At 40.1% G+C, this 23,781-nt stretch overlaps 1 protein-coding gene across 4 annotated transcripts in view; it reads right to left on the bottom strand.

The window, feature by feature from the left end:
- The window catches only part of LOC110827676 (uncharacterized), an 80,120-nt gene that overhangs the window by 41,496 nt on the left and 14,843 nt on the right, over positions 1 to 23,781 (bottom strand). For 3 of the 4 annotated variants that reach the window (XM_022059532.2, XM_022059534.2, XM_022059535.2), the window contains exons 2-3: positions 19,956 to 20,079; positions 5,614 to 5,720 (exon numbers count right to left, since the gene is read on the bottom strand). In XM_022059532.2, the coding sequence (XP_021915224.1) occupies positions 5,614 to 5,692 (79 nt within the window). In that variant the 5' untranslated portion in view covers positions 5,693 to 5,720; positions 19,956 to 20,079. The remainder of the gene's footprint in view (positions 1 to 5,613; positions 5,721 to 19,955; positions 20,080 to 23,781) is intronic. The other variant, XM_022059533.2, reaches the window with a different exon arrangement.

The following is a 23,781-nucleotide window of genomic DNA, read 5'->3' as shown; positions in this document are numbered from 1 at the left end:
ATTAGGTTCCTGAGGAGTGTTGTGGCTACAAGAGAAGAGGCCACAAATTTAGACAACTAAATATATGTTTAACGTCATAAATGAAATAGCTGAATATCAAACGAATTTGTTAAACTACTTGGAAAGAATGGACGAAAGATTTGCTAAAAGATTTTACCATTAGACTATGCACCGAAAGGCAGGAGAATGAGAAACTGATCATACAAACAATGGACGGGCAAATTATGAGTTGAACGGTGGAGCCAGAACATTCGGAAGGGATTCGAACCATTGAGCCAATTATCGTGGATTCCCTCAGTAGTTCCAGAAGAATGCCAGTATGAATCCTCAAAACAGGCCACGTCCTTCTTCCAAGTCATCTCCACTAACCGTTCACTGTCACATTTCCAACCCATTAGATTGTAAAAAGCTCTGCAGTTTAAACGATGTCGTTAAATAACATCAGAATCAATAAACAACAGTTAGGATGTCTGTGTATCGGTTTGTGAATAATCTCCGCGTTTCGTTATTCTTCGGACAAAAACTCAAGGCCAAACTGTGCTTTCTAGGGGAAAATATTGATGATGTTAGAAACAACGAACAGCTTCTAATAAGTTTCCAGAAATGTTTATTTATTAAAGGACGAGTGGCAGGTGGAAAAGTGCCGAAAAAGTCCTATGAAGACAAAAGTGAACTACTTCGGAGCTTAGAACCTTGCATACCGTGTAGTGTATGCATATTTTTATACTGCGGATCCCTGCTCGCGTTCTGCGTGTCTGCCTACGTGCTTCAGTTTCAGGCTTTAATACTGTCACAGTATGAGAATTGGCCATTTTCGCGAAAGCCGGTATGAATAGTAAAGGCCTGTACAGAATTATATAAAGCATGCAACTTTTACTGGATGAACTCTTAAAGAATACCTTAAGCGCATTATTTAAATGCATCTTAGGAAAACAGGGTGGGGAGTGTGGACTGGGACTGGTGGCGTGCTCTTGAGAGGACGGTAATAAATCTTCGGGTTTCATAAAACGCAGAAAATTTCGTTGACTGTTGCTGAGAGCAGCCAATTATCAGCTTCTCACGCATTCAGGTCCTGAAGTTAGTTTATGTGTGTGAACATGGCAATCGAAAGTAAAGTTCTAGTACGATAACTGTGACCTAAGACGCGATATCTGTGTCAGTATTAGGCTACTAAGCGACATATCTTGTTTATAAAATGACATGTTTTAAAATTTGTTTACTCCCAGACCCAACTGATGTCCATGACACTTGTAACCTTTGCATATAGCGCCAAGATATCGATCTCTCTCGATATGCGTGTCATTCGACCAGAATGGTGACGCAAAAACTCTGAAGAGAAATATCTCATAATTGGATTACATGATTCGTACCGCAGAGTACAAATTTAATCCATATTTAGACCGGGGACCCTTCTGGTGCATGCAGCCCCACTGTGTCATTATCTAATGGAATGCTCTCCGCTGCAGGGAAGAAGCCAGGGGGATGGAAATCAATGTTTTATACGCTGGCTGATGCTAGTATAAAGATAAAAAGGGGACGACGGACCTCAGCGGAGGGGCGCAGATATGTGGGTAGATCCCGTAGGCACTTAGTGCAAAGTTTGTACTGGCAACCTTGGTCCGGTTAGCAACGACATGTCAACTAAGCACACTGTGGCTTTTCATTTCGAAATTATATGCGAGGAAGCATTGATGGTGTCAGGTTTCTCATTATAAGGTACTGAAACGATGCCGGTATGTCCTTACGTTTCTGCTTGCTGATTGCTTCTGCAACCCGCTTGTCAAAGTTGCTGGACTACCTTAGGTTTCTAACAGCTTCTACTGATACAGACATTAATAAAGGGTCTTCATTGACTGTAAACTTATATTATCATCATAAAACTTTAGAAGGATTTCATGAATACTTCAACCAGTGTCAGTGATAGGGTGAAAGAAAGAAAACAGTTAACTGAAACATCAGAACAGTAAAATAAATAAGCAAAAGGCGCGTACTAAATACCAGATGTGCCATGTTAGGGGGAAAGTTCATAAGAAGGTGCACGACCGAAACTCCGATTACGTTGTATTAGCTCCGTCACCAGTCTCTCGTGGGGCAACATAGAAGTGATTAGAATGTATGAGAAATGCGATGAGATTCAGGGAGAAGTGGAGAACATCATCATTTATAGATCAGCGGCAGACGATACCAGTGTCTTCACGCCCTGCAAATCTAAGCAAACGCTACAATAGTCAGAGCGATTACAGAAAATATCGTCGTTTACCAATAAGAAGGCTGGCGTTAAACCCTGCATTCCTTGTCTCTCCCATGCACGCTACATGTCCTGTCCATCTCATCCTCCTTGACTCGAGTAACTCTCAAAGTAAACAGCGATTATTTCCCAAACACCATTAATCAATATAGTGATTTTTGGAATACAGATGCGTTAAGTTTCCTTTTAAGTAGGAACTGGTCTTGTATATCTTACCGAAAATATCCGAAATCTGTCTAAACTACGAGTTCGTCTGGGCAAAACAAAAATAAGTAATTACTACTGAAACGTAACGTATCGTAGCAGTGGCTATTGATGTTTCTGTACCATCTAGGTCACAACACATCACTTAGTTAAAAAAAAGTCGTAGTTAGGCAACGTTACGTTAGGTTTCAGTAAAAATAATTTATTCGAGTTCTGCCTAGGGCAACTAGTTTAAGTTGTAAGAAGAATGGATACTGGAAAAACAGGTTGTGCGGATAAGAGGTGAACAAAGGCGACTGAGAATCGTGTCCAATGGCGGGAATCCGTGACGGTTCTGCTGCCAGAAGCTGGTTTCATTGTGGTAGGGGATGCTTCAGAATTTTAGCTAATTTCATATTAGTCCGTATCCTTCATCAACTATGTAAACCCCATTACACGATAAGTGTCAGTATAATACTGCGGCTGTAACAGGTTAAATGCAGTAATAATTACAAGAGTTTTCCAAGTTCTCTTCGACGGTCGCAGAATCACCGAAAGCATCTCATTCTGAACTAATGTGCAGCCTCCACAACTAGAGGCTGCTACAGGAGCCATGACTTTTTCGGGAAGGGAGCAGCAGAGGCGGAGAGGGCTAATTGGAAATCGATATCGAACCGGTAAAGCTCACACCCTACAAGATTAGGGGGAGGGTGTATATGAAAGAATATTTTGTTAGAAGCTGCCGGTCATGCAAAACAAGGAAACTGCATTTTCATTATCCACAACCCGAGAAACCTTGACCCCGGCAAACAGTGGCCGCATCTAATGAGCCGAAGAATCAAAAAGGATCCGGAAACACGGCACGGGGCATATTCTGTGGACTGGATCATCAAAATATATTATCGTCTGTAATATGGCGTAACGAGCACCATTAAAATTTTAGTGTACTCCAAAGCAAACACCTTTCCGATCTTGTTCACAGAAATTTCGTACTTAGAAGGGCAAGTGACTGACTAAGGTACTACAGAGCTGCGGTTAGATTCATCACCATTTTGTACAGATCAACTCTAATCAATCCTGCTTCATACAGGCCAACGATGGGTGTTTGGGTCTCGACCCTCGTGGGTAAAACAGTCGAGACATAATGCTGATCGTTCACTCCTAAATCCAGTGCCGAGATTAAGAATGCGTGAAGGTGAGACACAGGGAAGATTTCCTTATATTTGGCTTATTATTCACGTAGGACGTTTATCTCTGGATGACAGAATTATGTGACCACAAGATGCAGGCTTGGAGGATCCTACCGACGCGCATCATCAGTTCAGATTTAAAATGAGAGAGCAATTAACGTGACGAACTAGGCGAGTTCAAAGACTGAGTACAATCTTGGGGCTTAGTAAGTCCCGCAGACGGAATTAAGATCATCGCTGAGACTGGAACGGAAACCAGTGTACAGACTTTACAAGCTCAGAAGCGGGAGGTCGGAGAGAGCATGTGCGAGACGAACAATTTTAAGAATAACTGTTCCACATTTTATCTCAGCCAAGAATTTTCAGTTTTTTCTACAAATGAAAGTCACAGGAGGCATAAAATTGGGTTTAAAGGAATATAAATTGTGATGATCAATATTTTTAGTTCTCTGGGATGTATTGGATTGAACTCCTCTATCTTGAAATCATTTTTAAATTAAATTAACTTTATTCACTCAGGCATCCTTTTTAAACACACAGTCATACATGACAAGCCATTAGAACAGGATCATAAAGAGATCGCAAGCAAACCAATTAAGAATTTTCAAACATTTTGAAATTCGAATTCTGTGAAATTGTAAGGTGCCAAGGTCTAGTAAAACTCCGTTATAAGCACATAAACATTTTAAATTTACGAACGGATGGTTTAACTCTTGGGTGGATATATATGTCCCCTGATTAAATATCGGACATAAGTATTATAGACTCTAAATGACCAGAATTCAAGAACCTAAGCACAGACAGGATAACCTTGAAACCACCTACATATTATTCAACTCCCTCAGACTTCAAGAAAAGTAACATGACTGTTTCATGATCATGAAAGGCGAGAATAACAGCAGTTTATGGTCTTTTAGCAGTTTTATATGGTAATATAATAAAAAGTAATACATGCTACTTTTATTAATAGAAGCCTGCTTTTTACGACAAAACTATTTTGGCTTGGTATTAATGAATGATAATAATGATAGACCTACCTCCTTGTGGTGCACCCTGGGCAACGTCTCTAACGGCAAAGTGGTCTACAAACTTGGCAAAAAATGGTCAAAGATGAAATTCTATGTACCTGCCATTTGATATAAATAAATAAATAACATGGCATAAAAAATGCCTATGATCAAGTGAATGCATCTATCATTCAACCAGTGCCATTAGAAACACACAAGAAACAATTCTTCGGAACCCTAAATCGTCTACGCCGACGGCCAGTGATTTCAGTCCATGAATGAAATTCATTCCGATTGCCCAAGGGTCGCGGAATCAGCTCGAGAAAGTGCAACAAATTCCCGTGCAACTTCAGTGTAGATTCGTATCGATCGCTGTTTCAGTGATTAAGTGCTAAAACTTCTTTCAACAGCCCGGGATATTGTTGTGCCATTGAACTATTCAATGGTGCTGCCTCAACAAAGAAAGTAGTAATTTCTAAAGAAAATATATCGACACTCTTGTAAGGCTTTTCTTCGGTATTCGATTTTCGTGGAAGGTGCCCGAACGATACCGTCTGATGTCAACGGAAGTTGGCCATTATTTCAGAGAATACAAAAGAAAATCGGCCATCTCTGAAATGCAGAGTGTGTGTGGGGTGTGTTCAGAAACTGCCTCGTTGCACAACTCCATCTTGATCAGTAGTTCTGTGCCCTGACATAAAAAAGTACACATCCTTGTTCATGACGTGCAACCATTCTTTTCTATTTTTGTTTCCCACGTCCTGCCCAAGAATTTCTGTTGAAGATGAAGAATAACGCGCATAAAAACCGTTATCTAATTCTCTTCACGCAGGTTACTTCACTTGGAATTCAAGAAGTCCCAAGTTCCCTCATCGCTTGGCGTGCAAATACTTTTCGACTTCAGTCAGAGGGAGATGCATAGTTTCACACCTCTGCAAGGATCTAATAATATCAGTACGTTATATTAAATTACTATTTCACTCACCATCCTGTTTAACGGCTTGCCGCGGTGGCGCCAGTAACAGAGTGGTGGCGAGCAGAAAGACTGCCAGCCTCAGCAGCATGGCGGCACGTTCTCACACATCAAGACAACTGAAACACAAGAGCACTAGATTTGATTTCAATGTCGCCAGACACACACACGCTTAAAGTCTCAGACTACTTCGAGCCACCAAGAAATCCACGTTCTGTGGGAAAACGGCAGCGAAATATAACAATAATATTCTGGAAAAACTTATGGAGTTTATATGGTTTGGTCAAAATCCGTACGCAAACACCTTGGTCAGATTCTGTACATTATTCCCACTAACCTCACATGTTTATAATTTTTGAGGAATAACGACAATATATAATACAGAAATCGTGTGTTTATGATCTGTGTTCATGTGCAGCTGATACCCACTGAGCAGTCGACTGTATACTTGTTTCGAAAACAGCATAAATGGGGGGGGGGGGGGGGCGGTTGTGAAGAAATTGGAAAAGAATAGAGGAAGGAAATACAGATAAAAGTTCAGAAGAAAGCGAGAAAGTATAACAGGAAAATTACAAGAAAAAGCCCTTGCGTACAATTTCAGCACTAGGAATAACCGATCACACTGTTCGCATAAAACAACGACGGTTCAGAAACCTGTTTGGAGCTTCTGATTCCCAAGACCTAAACCCCATAATATAGTATGTTAAAAGATAAAGCTGCTCCTGTGTCTAAGCACCATGCCCATGCCACTGTGGCATATGTAGGAGTGTAAATAAAGCTCCACGCGTTCTACAATACGGTACTAAAAGGCTGCTTTATCCCCTGGGAAAACGCCCCTGGACCAACAAGAATGAGCAATACTAAATAACTGAGGGGAAAAAGAAGAGTGATTCAGAAAAAAATATAAAAATACTGAAAAAGACAACGAAGAACAAAGGGAGACAGAAGAGGACTTTCAAAAAGATTAACATTAAAATAAAGAGGCAAATGAAAGAAAAGAAAGGGAATGCAAAGACAAGAAAAATAAGCGGACAGTAAAGAAAAGGAACAAGGAAATAAAGGGAGACTTGGTATTTATTTATGATTGCGCCCCGGTCCAACATTACTGAGTCGCTGCGTTAATCCTGCAACCCAGTTCACAACACGACGAAACGGAGAATTACAGCAACCATGGGGATAATGATGTTCCAAGTTTCCACATCGCCAGAGTTCGAGCCCAGCATTAAGAATTGTATCTCTGAAGGTGAGTTTGTACGATGTAAACACGCCCCAAACATCTTGCGACAATGAAATATCTCAAGTCCATTTCAATTTAAGATCTGCCGCAAACAAAAAATTGTCGGCTATATCATTCATCAGACCAAGAGATTAAGGCGGGAACAAGCTAAAAAGACAAGGGCAAAATAATTTTAACTGAATATAACTGGATAATGATGCTGTTATTATAACGGTTCTAAGTCCCTATAAACCACAGGGATGAGCCATAAGTAGAACCACATAAATAGGAACTATTTTAGCTGACCACGAATGTCCCATATGGTATAACCCAAAGGTTTAACACCGTTAATGTAAGACCAATCATGAAACCAGATTCTGGGGCAAGGATAGTTGATCCACTTCACATTTTCTTAAACTACTTTCTCTAAATCCTCCATTTTAATATTATCTGCTTGTATTTCTTGTTTCTCATATTCCTGTTATATATCCAATCTATCGTAAAGACGAAAAAAAATCACGTCTAACAATCACTCAATACAACACAGAAAACTTTATCTCGTTAAATCTTTTGTGGTTCTGAAACTTTTCTGTTTCACGGACAGCTAAAGGAACAAAGGATTTTGCGAGAAACAATACATTGTACACTACAACAGTATACAAATCATATATATATATATATATATATAAACTCATTTATTTTAGCTACAATACAAAAATTAACGCCTTTATGTGGTATTATATAGAAGAGATATAATCCATACTAAACATTCGCAATTAAAAATTATGCACAAGCGCATATTAAATAATATCTCAGACATAAACTACCAGCGTACTGATTTCCACTTTCCGAAGGCTACAGCGACTGATCCCTAAAATTCCACGCAATCCCTCTCACCATTCGGCCGGTCATACTAAGTGGCAGAAAACGGGAAGAGGGAACAAATCAGTTAGTGTTCACCACAAAGTGTTCAGTGGCTAAAATTAGGCGAAAAACAAGAAAATATCAGGTTTTAAAACAGCAATAACCTATCCATGTCCTAAAATCTCGGGTGATCAGTCAGCGTCAAAGCTGGACTAAAAACCGACGTTTCGGAGAACTGCTATCTGTCAAAAGGGTCGATAACAAGACTTACATAACCTGTATCTAGCTGTAAAATAAACACATGAATACACAACGTTAACCAGTACTTGCTATTAATTAAACGTCTAGTGTGTCCAATAGCAATTCATGGTGGAACTTGGGAGTTGAACCTGGCAGTTAAGTAGAAAAGAATATAAAGCTGTCCCGCTACACGTCACACAGGCGGTTAGGGGGAGAGAAAGTATTAATTATTAAGCTGTCGTCTAGTGGCTTCTTGCCTATTAATTAAGAAAGTATTCTGCTACAAAGTTCCTTGTAACGATTACAATGCGGGAAGCATAATTTAATATAGGGGCTGTCCCAACCGTGAGCTTGCGGCCGGCTCCCCGTTTAATGGGATTGATGCAGTGCCCCTGCGGCTTCTGACGCAGCCAGGGAAACGGCAGTCAAAACACGGGTACTGGTTGGCTGCTGCATCACTTGCTCAGGTTTGAAACAAATGACGCACAAACTAGCGACCAGGCGTTTTCCGCTCGTGATCCATTATAAGGAATTTTTCTGGCATTTGCCTGGAAGAAATGAAATGGCACGTCGTCTCAGAATAACCGGGATATGAATATGTCAGGCGCGTTAACGCTGATTTTACCGTCTTGTCCAGACCCCAACATGCAAATGGCATTTAAGGACTCGTACAAAACCAAACCTTGAAAATGGCAGTAAGTAGTGAAACGTCCATCAGTGTAATCTGTTTTCGAATGAAGAGCCTGACAATAAACGTATAGTTCATTCATGAGGCAGTTTTATTGCTAGCGTCAGGATACTATTCTCATCGTCTATCTCCGCTCTACCACACCATATCCGAACGTGCAGTATGCACAGAAGCCATAGCAGCTTGCCTGTGTCATAGCGGTAAATTCTGCCACGTCTACGATTAATGAAGCCCTGGGAACAAAAGTGGGTTAAAGGTTACTCCGAGTAAAGGTATTCGTGGTTGTCCTCAGTCTTACCATACGAATGCCAGGACAGTACTTTGAAAAAGGCCAAACCCTTACGTGCCCGAACTCATCATTCACAAATATCTTCTCATCTAATTCGATATTATGCAGCATCTACAGTGTAAGTAAATACCCTAAGGATTAATATAGATGCATAAATAGAGCAAAGCAGTTGTGAATGTTTGTACAGGAACCGCCACTGGAGACGTGTCTTAAAATAAATTAATTTTACTGCACTTGTGGGCACACTGAAACATATAGGCCAGTAACGTATTAGAACATTTACCCCGCACATAATCCAGTGCTCAGTTGTCAGATCTTCCCCTAGGCTCTCCCCCTCGTGATAGGGGGCCCTTGGGAGAGGGGGGCATAGGGCACCATCATGCATTTGCTTTGAATCCCGCATTGGAACACTGCACTCCGGTTACCCTGTTATCAGGAAGGTGAAGCGAGAACACGGACAAACCAAGAAACCCAACCATTAACAGACTAAATGGCTTGTAGTAGGCGTCGTGCCATTGGTGAGGTCGAAGGCTTGGGTTCAGTTCCAGGATAACTTCAGAACAGGTTGGCACTGTGGGCAGGTTCTTGGGTTTTCACCAACGCTCCAAACTTATCCATCCCCGTTCCTGAGGTGCGACAGGTCGGACCAGGCGGCACGTCAACCTAGCCTTGGTCCACGGTTAGAGTTTCACTCCTTAAACCGACACCAGGCTAGATTTCATAATGATAAACCCAAGTTGGCCTTGTCACAGTTATCGATATATATCGAAGAACAAAATCTGCGATGATGTAACGTTAAATGTATTTCCCAAGTCTCTATGAATAAAACATTTTGTTTGATTCACTGTATTTATGATTGACGACTTCTGAAACTCATTATAGTATAGCAGAACAACGCCACTAGAAATAGGTATGTCAAAACTATGGACCATTCCTTCAGTATCTCAGATTATACAGGTGGAATGAGAGGATGATAGTGAATAATGAACTGTAAAGGATGTAGAAGGAAAAGTTGGTGACCTAATTTAAGGTACCATCCCGGCATTTACTTGGAGGGACTGAGGAGAACCACGAGAAACCCGTCATGATAACCGGTCTCCGAGCCGAGATTTAAACCAGGTGTTAAGCAGACACAGTCTTCCGAATACATAAATCGATAAATTCTGATGCTGGTATGTTGGCAACAATTTATCTTCTTATAAAACTCTTTTGTCCAATGTTAATGACGTTTTAGGATATTGCAGAACAGTGAAATGTGTGATTTGTGCAGCTCACATAAAACTGCCAGGGTAGAGAAAATACGGAGTTTCCATGACATGGATACACAGAATAAACGAAAAAAGTATGAGAATTTTATTGGGGTAACCTCTTTGAAATCAGACTATTAAAAGGCCCAACTGAGACGGGGCGATAATATCATAACGTGTTACAAATATTTAGGTTGTGGTAATGTGTAGTGCATGCAGATATCTCAGAGTCGTGTCAAATAGTGGACTTTTAACAATTTCTACTTCCGATCAGACTGAGACGTAAGTCAGCCACTATCTCCGACAACTGTACTACTGATACACTGACAAGTCTTTTGCAGACGATATTTTTGGAACGTTCTGTATATTCACTTCGGCAGCTAATTTATTCAGTGTATGATGTGTTCGGAAGGGTCTGTACATTCAGCCCTGCTATAGTTACGGAATGGCCGGTGATTCGTCTATTGATTGCTCACTCACAGTAGCGCCTGCCGACTAGCAACCCTCTCAACTAACCCAGACCACGGCAAAAAGTAAATCCCTGAAGAATTGAGCATGAACATATTTGTGGCCTTCTTGAGCAGGTTCCGAACGATATCCCTAATTGCTTTATCAGAAGCAAGGGACCGTTTATTGCATTAGGCGGGGGGGGGGGGGCATCCTTTTTACTCCTTTGCAAACCCAAACGTAGCAAGGCTGGGAACAGGCATTTCCTCCAAGCAATTTATGTAATAGTACCAGAATTAAAAATAACCCATGGTCTATTCCGCAAACATCCCTTCCGATACAAAACATTGCAACCTCAGTAGCTGATACGTCATAAAATTACTTCTGAAATAAAGTATTTGAACAAGCAATGTGGAACCCATTTACAAATTCTAAATTACAAATGCTTGTCTAAATAATAGTCTGCTTTAAGAAATGGGTTCATATGTCCGAGACAAGACGCATCTCCGTCGAAACATGTCTGTTAATGTTTGGCATAACAATCGGTGTTTATTGTGAGAACAAGAGAAAAAAATGGCCATCACAGATTTGAAACTCTCATCCAAGTGCTGTACAATCTTATTCAGAACAAGCTACATGTTCTTCTTAATGTTTATTATTCTTCATTAGAATAAAGTCTCTCTCAGTGATTTATCAGCATTTATGTCAATTTAAAAGATCTAATGGATTTATTATGCTTGTCTGTTCAATTATCTGGTAATGAAGAACTTCCCAGAATTATTGAAGCTTACATCGGCACTTATAGGCGGATAGACGGTCCGAATTTCTTCAAGAAGTGCCCCATATCTGCAAGGTTCTTTATTAATATTATCACTATTTCATCACTAATTTGTAACCTTGCTGAATTGCTGAGGAAAACTATGAAAACACTTTCAGAATGGCTAGCTCCCCCGCTTAGATTTAAACCGAATTAAGCTAACAGCTAGATGACCAGGGTTTTATTACCGGCATGGAAGAAAGATTTTTTCTCTTCACCACTGCGTCCATACTATTTCATGGACCGCCGAGCTTCGTATCCAATGGGACCGGAAACTTTCCTCAGCGACAAAGCGGTCGGGGCTTGAAGCTGACGACTCACCTCAGTCTAGTGTAGGGGCTGAAATGTGTGGAGTTGTGCGTCTGTTCATCTTACTTCATAATTAAGCACAGGGATAAACTTATCTAAACTTCCCCGTATTCAAGTTAGACGCTTTAACACCGAGATAATACGCCGAGAAATCCGTTTACTCCACACTTCTAAATGTCAATCGGTAGACCATATCTTGCACGCTGGACATAAGGTGAAAGGTCAGCTCTGCTAAGTCCAGTTTGTAGTGGCACCTCCCGTACAAATCGTAAGAGCACAAAATGGAACAATAAATTCTTACCACGTTGTGCTTATCAGAATCACAATTCAGTACAGTTTTACACTTCAGTATCTGGTGTACAAGTCAGCTCTCTTGTTCCTATTCGAGGGGTTCCGTGTTCGAACAAGACCCGTCATTTTAGAATCAGGCTCTCCTGAGTTATCGTAGTTTTGCTACGTTTCGTGAAAAATTGTCGGATAATTAATAGGCCTATAAGTCAGGATTACATCCTCCAAGATGTTTTCTTACTCAAGACTCTAAGAGTACCTAAACCTGACCACGGCATCCAACGTCGTTAAATAAATACATTGCGTGAGTTTTTAGCACTGGCGTTATTTTCCTTTCATTGATGAACAATACTGGATTTGTTTTACAGACGCTTTTACGGGCGGCTTGTTGAATATTACCTTCAAAGTAAGAAGGTCAAATTTGTACTAAATATGACAGGACAAGCGCACAATGAGAGTCACGGATTTCAGTCGTGGCCTATTTTAAGGCAGTAATTTTAACATACGTTCCGCAGAGTTGCGAAAATGCCAAAGACGAACGAGAATTCGTTGCAGTGTGAACACGGCTTCATTGCAGTCCTGATTTGTATTCATTATTTTCACAGCTTACCATCCGTCGCTGTGAGGCGCTACTTTACCTAAAACAACACGAACAATCCCCTTGATCTGCTGAGTCCCGTGTACTACCAACTTACGGCCAGAGCGAGATTCAGTCTTTACGTACATAGGCGACTGAATTCCAACAGTCAGGGTGTTAAAGCATCATCCCAGAAAATGTATTTATTCTTCCTCAGTTACGCCAATTTCAACTTGTTTCGGACACATCAAAATTTAGCGCGTAAAACACTTTGAAATAGCTGTCTAAATAAGCCAGTCGACAATTACATGTGCTCACTGCTGTGAAATAAAAGTTTTGGAATATGTCTAAAGAACTCACTTTACGAAAATATTTTATCTTCGCGTTAAACACATTAAAGAGAAACCTGAGTACTAAAATAAATGTTCGTAGTGTCATTTCGTGTTGGTATCTCTCATTTTCACGGGTCCCCACAACCACGAACGAGGAGGTTCACGTTTAACCAGATTTACCGCTACAGGAAATAAACAAACAGAACACGTGAATTCAAATATTTATTCAGTCTGTTTAACTCATAATATTTGTATCTAATATCATAGCCTATTATTAAGGTGTCCAAAATAGGGAGAATGGGTTGGGCAGGGCATGGGATAGATGATAAATGCATACAAAATTCTAGTCTAAAGCCTATAGGGATAAGACAATTTAGGGATGGGAGGATAATAATAACATGGATATTAGTAAAACAAGATATGAAAGTGGAGACTGGTCCGAAGTTGCTCGCGTAAGATTCAATGGCATGTTTCTGTGAACACAGTAATGAATATTCGGGATCCACAAAACATGGGAATTTCTTAGACAGATTAGTAACTATCAGCTTTTAAAAAATATTTTGTACCAAGCAGTTTGCTACTATGTTCAGACAGCGACAGAGCACTGAGAAATAAAAGGCAAACATTCACATCTATGAACGGAATGTACCGATACACCGGTAACATAATGTCTAGGAATGCAGGACACGGTACTTTGAAATAAACCAGTGATAAAATACGACAAGAAGACATGGAAGTGGTGGGACAGGGAGAAAAGTATGGAAGCAGCAGAAATAACTTTTAAGACCCTTATCTGGACAACACGCCAACATGACAGACACAAATACTGACAGATGAGAGATTTAAGATCGATAATATAGTTGAAGAGAATGTACTACAGCCTAGAGACATAAAGGAATATATGGGGGGAAAAACACGTACATAGAACGGATTAAGTCACGTGGCCAAAAATGACATAGCGCTGTATACAGCATGGATAATAAAAGACAGAAAGAGATGCTGGACAGATGTTGACACTCGTACAGATGTGTAATTGCCTCTTACATGTAGACAATACAAATAATAAAAAGGATTCAATCTGATAAATGCCAGTCGAAGTAGCAACGAAAGTGAGAGGAACCAGAACAAGCGCCTTTTCACGAGATTCATTGCAGCATGCAGCATTACCGGCCGCATAAACCACACTCTTCCTATTAACGCTAATGTAATGTGACGTATTAGTTGCCACAATTCCCCTTCCTCTCGCTGTGACACACTGCAGCAGCACAGACGTGCCGACCTCCAAACTGACGTCTTCACTCACTCACTCAATGAACTCCCTACTAATAAACCCAAAGGTGCTCACAAAATCCCATCACTGAAATCTATTATGAGACAGTTCATTCTTCATATCCTCTTAATCCAAGATTATTTTCAATATTATCCTACACGCGTTTAAATCGTCCAAGTGGACTCTTTGCACTACAAATTCTTTAAACCTTTCCAATTTCCCTACGCGTGCTATATGTCCCGCTTATCTCTCATTAATTAAATGTAAAAAAAAAAGACTTCAAGCACATTTACACTTAAAAGTTTGGACTTCACCGGCGCTGTGTTGACTCTTCAATCTGAGATACAAATGTTGAAAATAAACAAAATTACTGTACTAGAGCGGTCATAGGAAAAGCGGACGTTGGGTTCACTGATTCGGGTCAGTATGGCGACTCAATATGGAAACGGAAGGATCGGGCCTTACACGTTTATAAATGTAAACTACAACTTCAACTGTATATATGTTGGAAAACTTTGGCTTGTGCTTGTAATTTATTGGGCAAAAACACAAATACCACAATTAAAAATACCAAAGTTCTACCTGACTCAAGTAAGGAGCTCCTGTTTGAAGTAATCTCCCAGAAAACGAATGCTTTGAAGCCAAAGATCTTCTCAATAATATTTAAACACTCAGTCCGCACCCCCCACACAACACGACATTTCTTCAGTACACACATCAACCGGTTAATGCTGTTTAGAGAAATACCACTGTCATTCCGAGAACCAAGCGAAACCTATAAATACACTGGACAGAGTTATTGATTATTAAAGCAGGTAGTACCTTCAGTTACACATGGCTTTAAACAGTTAAGTATATCCTATTAAGTTCATATCTCATCACCACATCGCAGAACAAAATCATATGATAATGATATAAAATTATAAGAAGACAGTTAATAAAACCTTTCACAACGTGGCAAACGTATTTGGGAACGACGGCAGCCAATCAAAGATATATTCAGAAATAAATTAAGAGCGAAACAAAACCGGTGAATGCTTGCTATCACGCAATTCAGAATATTTAGACTTCCCGTCTGCTATCGCAGAACCTAAAGATTAAAATATACTTGAATACAATTTTGTGTTTTCTGTGGGGATTAAACATCGTCTTCTACATTAAAATAAGAACATAAACTGAAGGGGTTGAGGACAGAGTGCTTATAATAATATTTGGAACTAAGAGGAAATAAATATCAGGAGGAATGTGAATACTAGTGTATAATAAACGGCTTCATGCTTTGCACTATTCGTCAAATTTCATCAAAGAGATTAAATCACGGAGGACAAGACGGCCAGGGCACGCATAGAAGAGACGATAAATGTTTTCAAAGTACATATTGGAAAATCAGATGAAGACTACTTGGAATACTTAAGTGTGGGTGGGAAGATAATAAGTGAACCTCAAAGAAGTGACACCGGAAGATGTGTACTGTGTTTATTTGGCACTGAATAGGAACATGGTAACAAACTTTCAGGTTACAAATAAGGCTGGGAAGTTCTCTACTACCTTAGTAACTATTAAGATTTCAGGGAGATGATCCATAGAGTTGGTTACTCAGTGTACCGTTCCATTATAGCACTTCCTACTTTACATTCGAAGTCAAGACTGAACTTCATCGCACAAAATACTGGTACATGACACAGAATTCAGTTCTCGTCAAGATCTCGCCTATTACTTTTATTTGAAGTCGTGAAGCATTTAACGTAATACAAGGGGGAAATACTGTGTGACTTTGACGCACTGACGTATCATATGGTCATAAAATTTGTAAAGACAACCTACTTTTTTAGTATCTGCAATGAACCTCGTAAACACCAGCGGAAATGAGATGTACAAAACAGCAGAGAACGAATGTGGAGAACGTTAAGCCAATTGCAGTACGCCTACATCCACCTAATTTTATGTTACGATGTGTAGGCTGCGTTAAGCAGAGGTCTGCCAAAGAATGACTGGTGCATGTGGTCTGGGATCAGCTATTTTCCTTGCCTGGCTACCAGGAATGCAACGCATTAGTGTAGTTTAATGCAAGGCTGTGCGCCAGTTAAGAGTGCTTGTCTCAAGGGTTAGCAACCCTGGAGGCACTATCTGGCTTTGAATCGGAATAACGCGATTAGCTGAGCTAGCGTGCGTTCACAGCGATCAATATTTCGTTTGTCGGCTGGCCGGCCGGCCAGATTTTCACACAGGCAACACTGAAGAAATGAACTGTAGGATCAGATTTCTAAACCGAGTTAACTACAGCAACGTGTAACAGAATGTTAATGGTTTGAAAACAAATACATCGCTTTCAAGATTTATTTTGTTGTTTCTGACAGAAGGATAGCAAGACAATAAGGAAATAAAGAAAGAGCAATTACAATTGAAAGAAAACAAAAGAAACAAAAAGGTTAAAGAAAAAGAGATACGCATAATGAAGGTAAGAAATACAAATATATAAAAAAAGTTACGAAATGTAAGCACGGCAAAACAATTTTGGAGTGGTCGCCAGAATCTGATCTTGTAAAATAAATGGCTTGGGATTTCCTACAACGCAGTTCCCGGCTCCGAATTCCGCAACCAGTCATTTCGGTAAGCAAAACTGCAACACAGATTTCCATGCAAAGTGCCCGTTACTGTTGCCAAATTTTAACGAAATTGAAATGGCCCTACAATTAGAAGCAAAAAGTAATCTGTTCCTGTGTAGCAATCCTTCGTGTAATTACTAACAGAAATACAGACACTTCGTACTCCTACGGCTTTCCAAGTAGGGTTTGTCGGTTTTTAAAAACCGTTTTTTTTTTGATAAATTTGTAAAAATCGAAAAACCGATTTTTAAAATTTAAAAAACCGGTTTCAGATACTAGAATTAATATGGAAAAATTAGCTAATTAATTGATTAAAAACGTTAATATTTTGACTTGAAATCACCTCGGGCACAAGCATATTGTAGTAAAACTAATCTTCATGAGTCAGGCGAATGTTTGACATGCAAATCCACAAACACATTCTATTTTTAATTTCGTGAAAAAGAGCAGTTTAGAAGAAATTATACCAAAAAGTGCTGCAATGGATGGATTGTCCATTAATAGCATTACAACAAGCACGTTCGTACGAGAGTCTCTGCAACAAAGGAGGATATTTATTACCAAACAACAACTCTCGAGTAATGGATGTCATTCATGCGTTTTATGACAATGCCAAACGTGAAATTATAAATGAATTGGGTTGTATTAAGAAGAATGGGAAAACATTTTCTATAACTTTAGATGAGTGGACTAGCAAAAGAAATCGCAGATATTTTAATATCAACGTGCACCATTTTGCGGAAGATTTTAATTTGGGCTTAGTTCCAATAGCTAGTTCCTGCGATGCTAAGAAAACATTAGAATTAGTTTCTGAGAGACTACAAATTGTTAACTTGGATCTAACAACCGACATAGTTTATAATTCATATTTTGTACGGATTTTAGTTATCTTAGTTTTTTATTTGGTTTTGTATAGAGTATATTTTATTTTGTTACATTTTTGTACTTCCATAAATATTAAATAAACTGAAAAAATTTAAAATAAGTATAAATATTTTTTTAATGTTTTAATTTTTTTTGTAAAAATTCTAAAACCGGTTTAACCGGTTTTTTCAAAAGTCGGTTTTTGTATAAACCCTATTTCCAAGCAATGCACTACACAAGGCGTCATAACATAAACCAACAAACACTGGCATCAGACCACAGAATGTGTGGCTTGTGTCTGTTTCTCATTTCGATTTCATGCAGTTAATTTCTCGTACACGTCATGACGGAAAGCAGTTGAATGGAAGAGGAAGTTATTGCACTTGAAATCAAATCAAAGCAATTCGCTTACAAACCCGCAATTACACTCAAGGGTAGACCTGTTTTAGCTTCTGACCAGGCTAATGTATTCCTCCAGTCCAATCGTTCACTGAAACGTCATGGCTTCTTATTCGTTAAATATATAATCTGAACTTTATCCTAGCGGCCGTGGGGTCTCTGGCCGTTCAAGACGCTGACATAGCGCTTTTAAATCAGATCCACGTTTTCCTGTTGTGTGTTCTGGTGTTACAGCGAGCCGATCATCCATCCAAGGAGTCCTATAGGACAGTAGGGTCAATGTTAAGGATTTAAGTAACGTTAACAGTTGAGGCCAAGGTCCGAATAGCGCTGTAGCTTCTGTGCGTGCGTTTGCGTGCATATCCGTCTAGATAACTGTCTAGAGTGAAACGCATGTCCTGTGCATTAACAAATTCCGTGGAACAGAAATCTGCTTCCTACTCCTTTATGATTCATGACTTATGTTTCAAGCTAAAATATTACTTTTGAAGTTCAAAACTTTAAAACCAGAAAAAGAACTGAACATCCGTTTTGGTGACAGCAACTGCCAGCCCTTACAGTAACACTGCCCTATGGTTTACATTAAAGACATCAGTTCGCATCCTGTGGCCGCCACCTGAACGACAGTAGTTCGATTTGTATGATCTGAAGCTTTCACGGGGACTATGTATAATACATTCTTATCGGGCTACCAGCCGTGTAAGGTGGCTTAATTCCTCACTAAGCCAACTTCGACTTCTTGCAGTAGTGATCTGGGAATATTTCTTTTATCCCCTGACGCGTCTGCCGTCCATTCTGTCACTTGTCCGTTGATAAAGGCTTACACGTCCATGTGGCAGAGGCTTTGCGATCTCGTCACGAGTTAACAGAAGATGGTGGAAACAACAGGCACCTGCCCACATTTAGTTTTTGGCTTTTCGAACGGGCTTATAACGAATTTATGGTATAACAAAGTCCTCAAAGTCTCTGGTAACTCAATCCCATGGTTCAACACCAACCATTATAGAGACTACAAAGAAATGACTTGAGTAAGGAAGATGACATCTACAGGAAAGGCCGAGAAAAGAGAAGAAAAAGTAAAGACGAACACAAGTCAAACAAAGAACTTGACGAAGAAATGGAAAAGGGCGAAATGAAAACAGAAAACGGAAATCCGACTAGTTAAATAAAGACACGACGGATGTTCAACCAGTGGATGTTGGCACATGTGCAGGCCTGGGCTCTCCGCCCCTGTCCCCCTGTCGCTCTTATCGCAGCGAGCGAGTTCCTCTACTGCCCCTTCACTGCCCGAAATTCCGGTTTCTTTTATTGCAGTTCATCTTGACGTATACCACTTTAACTAACACCACATTACATTTCTTTTTTAATCGTCACTGTTTGAAAAGTTTTTATTACTTGTTCTTTAAAAAAGAACTGTTGAATTAAAGCTTTCAAAACAATTGTATACTTTCAAACCACACTAATGCAGACCACCGTTCTGCAATTCTTTACAGAAAAACTTTCGGACTCAACTTTGACGAGAAGATTAGTTGGCGGCTCTACCGATTAACTGCCGCCCCATCTCTGGAATGTAATGTGCCTAACAATCTGTATCCAATGCGGTCGTCTAAGAATACTACACATAAAATTTACTTCAATAACTTCTAGAACATATCAAGATATTTTATGAAAGATAACTTCTTTAAATTCGGGGCCGGACATTTCACTTGTCACAGACCACAACCGGCGCGCAAGTCAGGAGTTGAATCTACAAAATTTGCACATTTAAATAAGTCGGAAATATTTAAAAGTGGCCCAGCACGAATAAAATCGCAGGCTATTTATTGAGTAGGAGAAGGTAATAAGAAGCCGCCAAAGTTTCAGTGAAAAGCAGTCTCCATTGTCAAGGTCTGCTTGCTTACCATGAATCCCTGAGAATGAACTGTACCGGCGGCTTCCGGTCCTCGGACTTGTAGAATGGGGCCAGAACTTGCCACCGAGATCGACTTCATGGAGAATGCGAGCAGCCAGCCGTATCACATGCTCCTACAAGAAACAATACGGAAAGCACTGTGTTTAATGGGGATCTTTTATATGACAACCAAAGTGTGAGGGAAGAGGGCGTATCAGACCAAATCAACACAACTGTGCAGAATATATGGATCAACGAGAGAGGACGTGACGAAGGACTGAAGTTACATAATCAGGAGCTTTACAATTGCCAGGATCACTAAATCAAGAATGTTGAGATCAGTGCGACATTCAAAACGTATAGAAGATATGCCATAGTATTTGATGATCCTAGGGCGGTGAAGGTTAGTGTTGGTGTTCCCGTTGTAACGCACTGCAGACTTGCAGCCCTGAAAGTGGAGAGAGTAGTTTCCTCCGAACAATTGGTATCTACTTGCAAGTCTACACGGCGTCACAATCCCGAAGGCAGAGCAAACAGACAATATTTTGTCCGGTTATCTAAGGTGAAGAGATCACTTAGGAGACAGATAATGAAGAATAAACAGAGCTGCTATTAAAAATGGCCTACTAAAAGCAGTATAATGAATTCTACTCGGGCTACCAGCCGAGTCAAGTGGTTAAATGGAGAAAACGACGTGTTCAGAAACATCTTAGTCCTCCTCCTCAGAGCACTGATTCATTGGTGATCCTGTCCGTACTCTTTATATACCAGCCCCAGTCCCATATTCATGGCCGCACGTTAACCAATAGGGACTAGTGTGCGGAGTGACGTGCCGCTATTTTTAAACCAACTTTCCGACTAGGTAACATGTTCGTCACCGGGTACCAGGCCTGGCTCAATGGCTCAACGGGGGTTTCACATTGAGCCAGGCCTGGTGCCCGGCGACGAACATGTTATCAACAAAGGTGGCAGTGACTTTAATATTGTAAGCAGTTATGGTAGTCCTCTACATAAAACTTTCGACACGAAGTTTTATAAAATTGTAATATCAAGCAGCAAATATCCTAAGTTGAATATAGCAGGCCTACTGGCTTTAGGAACGGGTGGGAAAACTTGAGTGTCCCACACATTTCAATCTCTGAAGCCTCCAGCTTTTACTTCAAGCTATCTTCTGCTATCCATTACCATGAAACTGCATCTGCACAGAACCAAATACCCGAATACAGGCGTAAAACATGTGCACATGACCGCAGTGGTCGCGTTTGGCTACGCCATCCAACAGTCTTCTGCACACCTTCAGCTGGAGAGACATGTCACACTTCTTGTGCGACGGTGCTTTGCAGGAGTAACAACTTCCTGTCAGGACAGAGTCTTACTTGTCAAGCTGACAGTCTACAAGCTGGTCAAGACGAAATCACCCTATATGGTACCTGAAGGTTCATCGCCGTATATACAACAGCCCACCGCTGTACCAACTGAATACAGTCCATACCCTCACATTTTAACTTAGATAAATGTCAATATTAACCTTCCTTTTATGCATAGGCCCCCTAAACTGGTTTCCTCTCTTCAGGTTTTCTGGTTCATATTCTGTACACATTTCTTATGTATCCCTCTTCCACGGCCCGCCATCTCGTTCCCGTCGATTTGATCACCTTAGCAGTACTTGGCGAAGACTGCAAGCTATAAAGCTCTTCATTGTTGTTAGTTTCTTCTGTCCTCTTTTTACTTCTCTCTCAACTCCAAATCTTTCTCTTCAACACCCACATCCAAAACGTACGTTCTTACTACTTCCTACTAACTTAGTGTAATAAGTATCAAAATCACAACTCCTCGAAACAGTCTTTCAAAAGTGACCAGTCGCTCAACTAATCAAGAAATTCGCCGCTCGTGACGATGATTTTGCTTTGGTCTGTCATTTACCTACTCGTACACACTTTATGTTCGCCCTGTACCCGTCCCCCACTAGAGAGACGGTGATGGATAACTCTCATTGTTACTATAAATATTTCGGTCTGGACACACATCTACCATGATACGTGCCTTTCATGTCAAAAGCGTATGTGGGTAGCTTATTTAATAAATATGTATCAACTGAAGGGGGATTTATCATCAGAATACATGATTTTTGTAAGTCTATCGAAAAACTAAAACGATCAGAAAGAAACGAACGTAGATGTCGAGTGGTTAGCACTATCGATTCGTATTCAGGATGTCCCGGATTAAAATCTCGGCTTTAGGACCGGGTATATTGACTGATGTTTTGATGGTCATCCTCAGTCCCTCCAGGTAAAAACTGGTAAGGTACCTTACATTAGGCCACGATCGCCTTCCATATTCCTTCCAATTAATTATTCACTGATAATTAATCATCCTATAATTTGACGCTATGCAGTCTTAGCTACTCACAGCATCGATAAATAAACAATAAACACTATAGTTCAGAAATAAATTAATTGTGGCCGGTGTGAAGTTTCTATGTTACCCAATAGCCCCAAGAACTGAGTAAAACAACGACATCAAAATATATGTTATGTAACTGGTATCCCGGTCGACATTCGAATGCGGCTACACGAACTCCAATACGTCACACATACAACTTCTTGCAGAAGTAAGACTGTAGTTTGTAACCTAAGGACAAGACTTTATACATGTTATTAGAAACACCCTAGGCAGAACTAGAAACTCCTGTCACTGTTGGCAGTGTTGACAGATTAGGTTGCGTTAGGTTTTGCCTATGAAAAACTAGTTTAAATGGGTTTAGGGTATTTTCAGGTAGCACATACAAGACCTGTGGATCGGCAAAACACAGGCCTTTGCAACGCAATTACAACTCATAATACTGGTATTTGTTGACGTATATGCCAATGTCGGATTACGGCTCACACAAATTCTGGTTTCCTGTTCTCTGTTCGGGCAAGCCGACTTCCTAAGTCACAAAAGTTCCACAGCTTCTTCGACATCGCTGTCCCATGTTCTCCTTGGTCTAAATGCCTTCCTCTCATCTCCGCCCACCTATTCCACGATGCAAGTGTACGTATAATATAACCCTCTCATAATCGATAGTTTCAACAATCAATCATTTAACCTCTGTTCTCCTCCAGCTGTCGTTTTTCATACTTATCTCATTCTACGGCATAGATGAAGGGCAGGAAATTTTAAATTTGATCGACTATTCGTTCCCTTGAAATATGCGAGGAACACTGCTCTGATATGTAAACAGTTTCATCTGATAGCGAAAGGGTTCAGCCGCTTGTGACAAACCAGGGCAGGGAGGACTCAGATCATGAGAGAACATCCACCATTAGGGATAGAGTGTTGCACAGGGTGACCACAGCAAACATCCCCTGATTCAGGGTGGATAATAGCAGGTAGACAAAGCGATACACGTGAAGGGGAATGACTGGCAATTAGTGGCGTTATTGTCTATCAAATTATTGTTCGGTTAAGTATTTTACAAAACTGTAATAGCACATTTAAATGACGAGGAATAGAAACATGCAAAGAAGTGACTACCTGACGTTAAATTGTAATGTATTTTTTTATTTCGCTATCCCTAACTGATCACGAAAGCAGCTTTGCTGTGTATTATTTTTCTTTCCTTTGTTTAGTTTTATTTATAAATTAAAAGAATGTGTCACTGAATATATTAAATCGTTTTCGCACAATTTTAATCCTTTTAAGTTAACCGTTACAGACAGACTATGTATATTTCACAACCTATTAACGATTATTTACAAATACACATCCGTAATTTCACCATCCTGGTAGCAATAATGTGAAGCGAGATCACTGTTGTCAATGACATCGGATAACATTATTGGAACAATGATCTT

This window comes from Zootermopsis nevadensis, unplaced genomic scaffold, assembly GCF_977971745.1.
Source record: "Zootermopsis nevadensis isolate Lab colony 2312 unplaced genomic scaffold, Znev_1.0 Znev_ptg000020l, whole genome shotgun sequence".
In the NCBI taxonomy this organism is placed as follows: Eukaryota; Metazoa; Arthropoda; class Insecta; order Blattodea; family Termopsidae; genus Zootermopsis; species Zootermopsis nevadensis.
The sequence above is the reverse complement of the archived record's forward strand: the minus strand, read 5'-3'. Positions and strand labels throughout refer to the sequence as shown.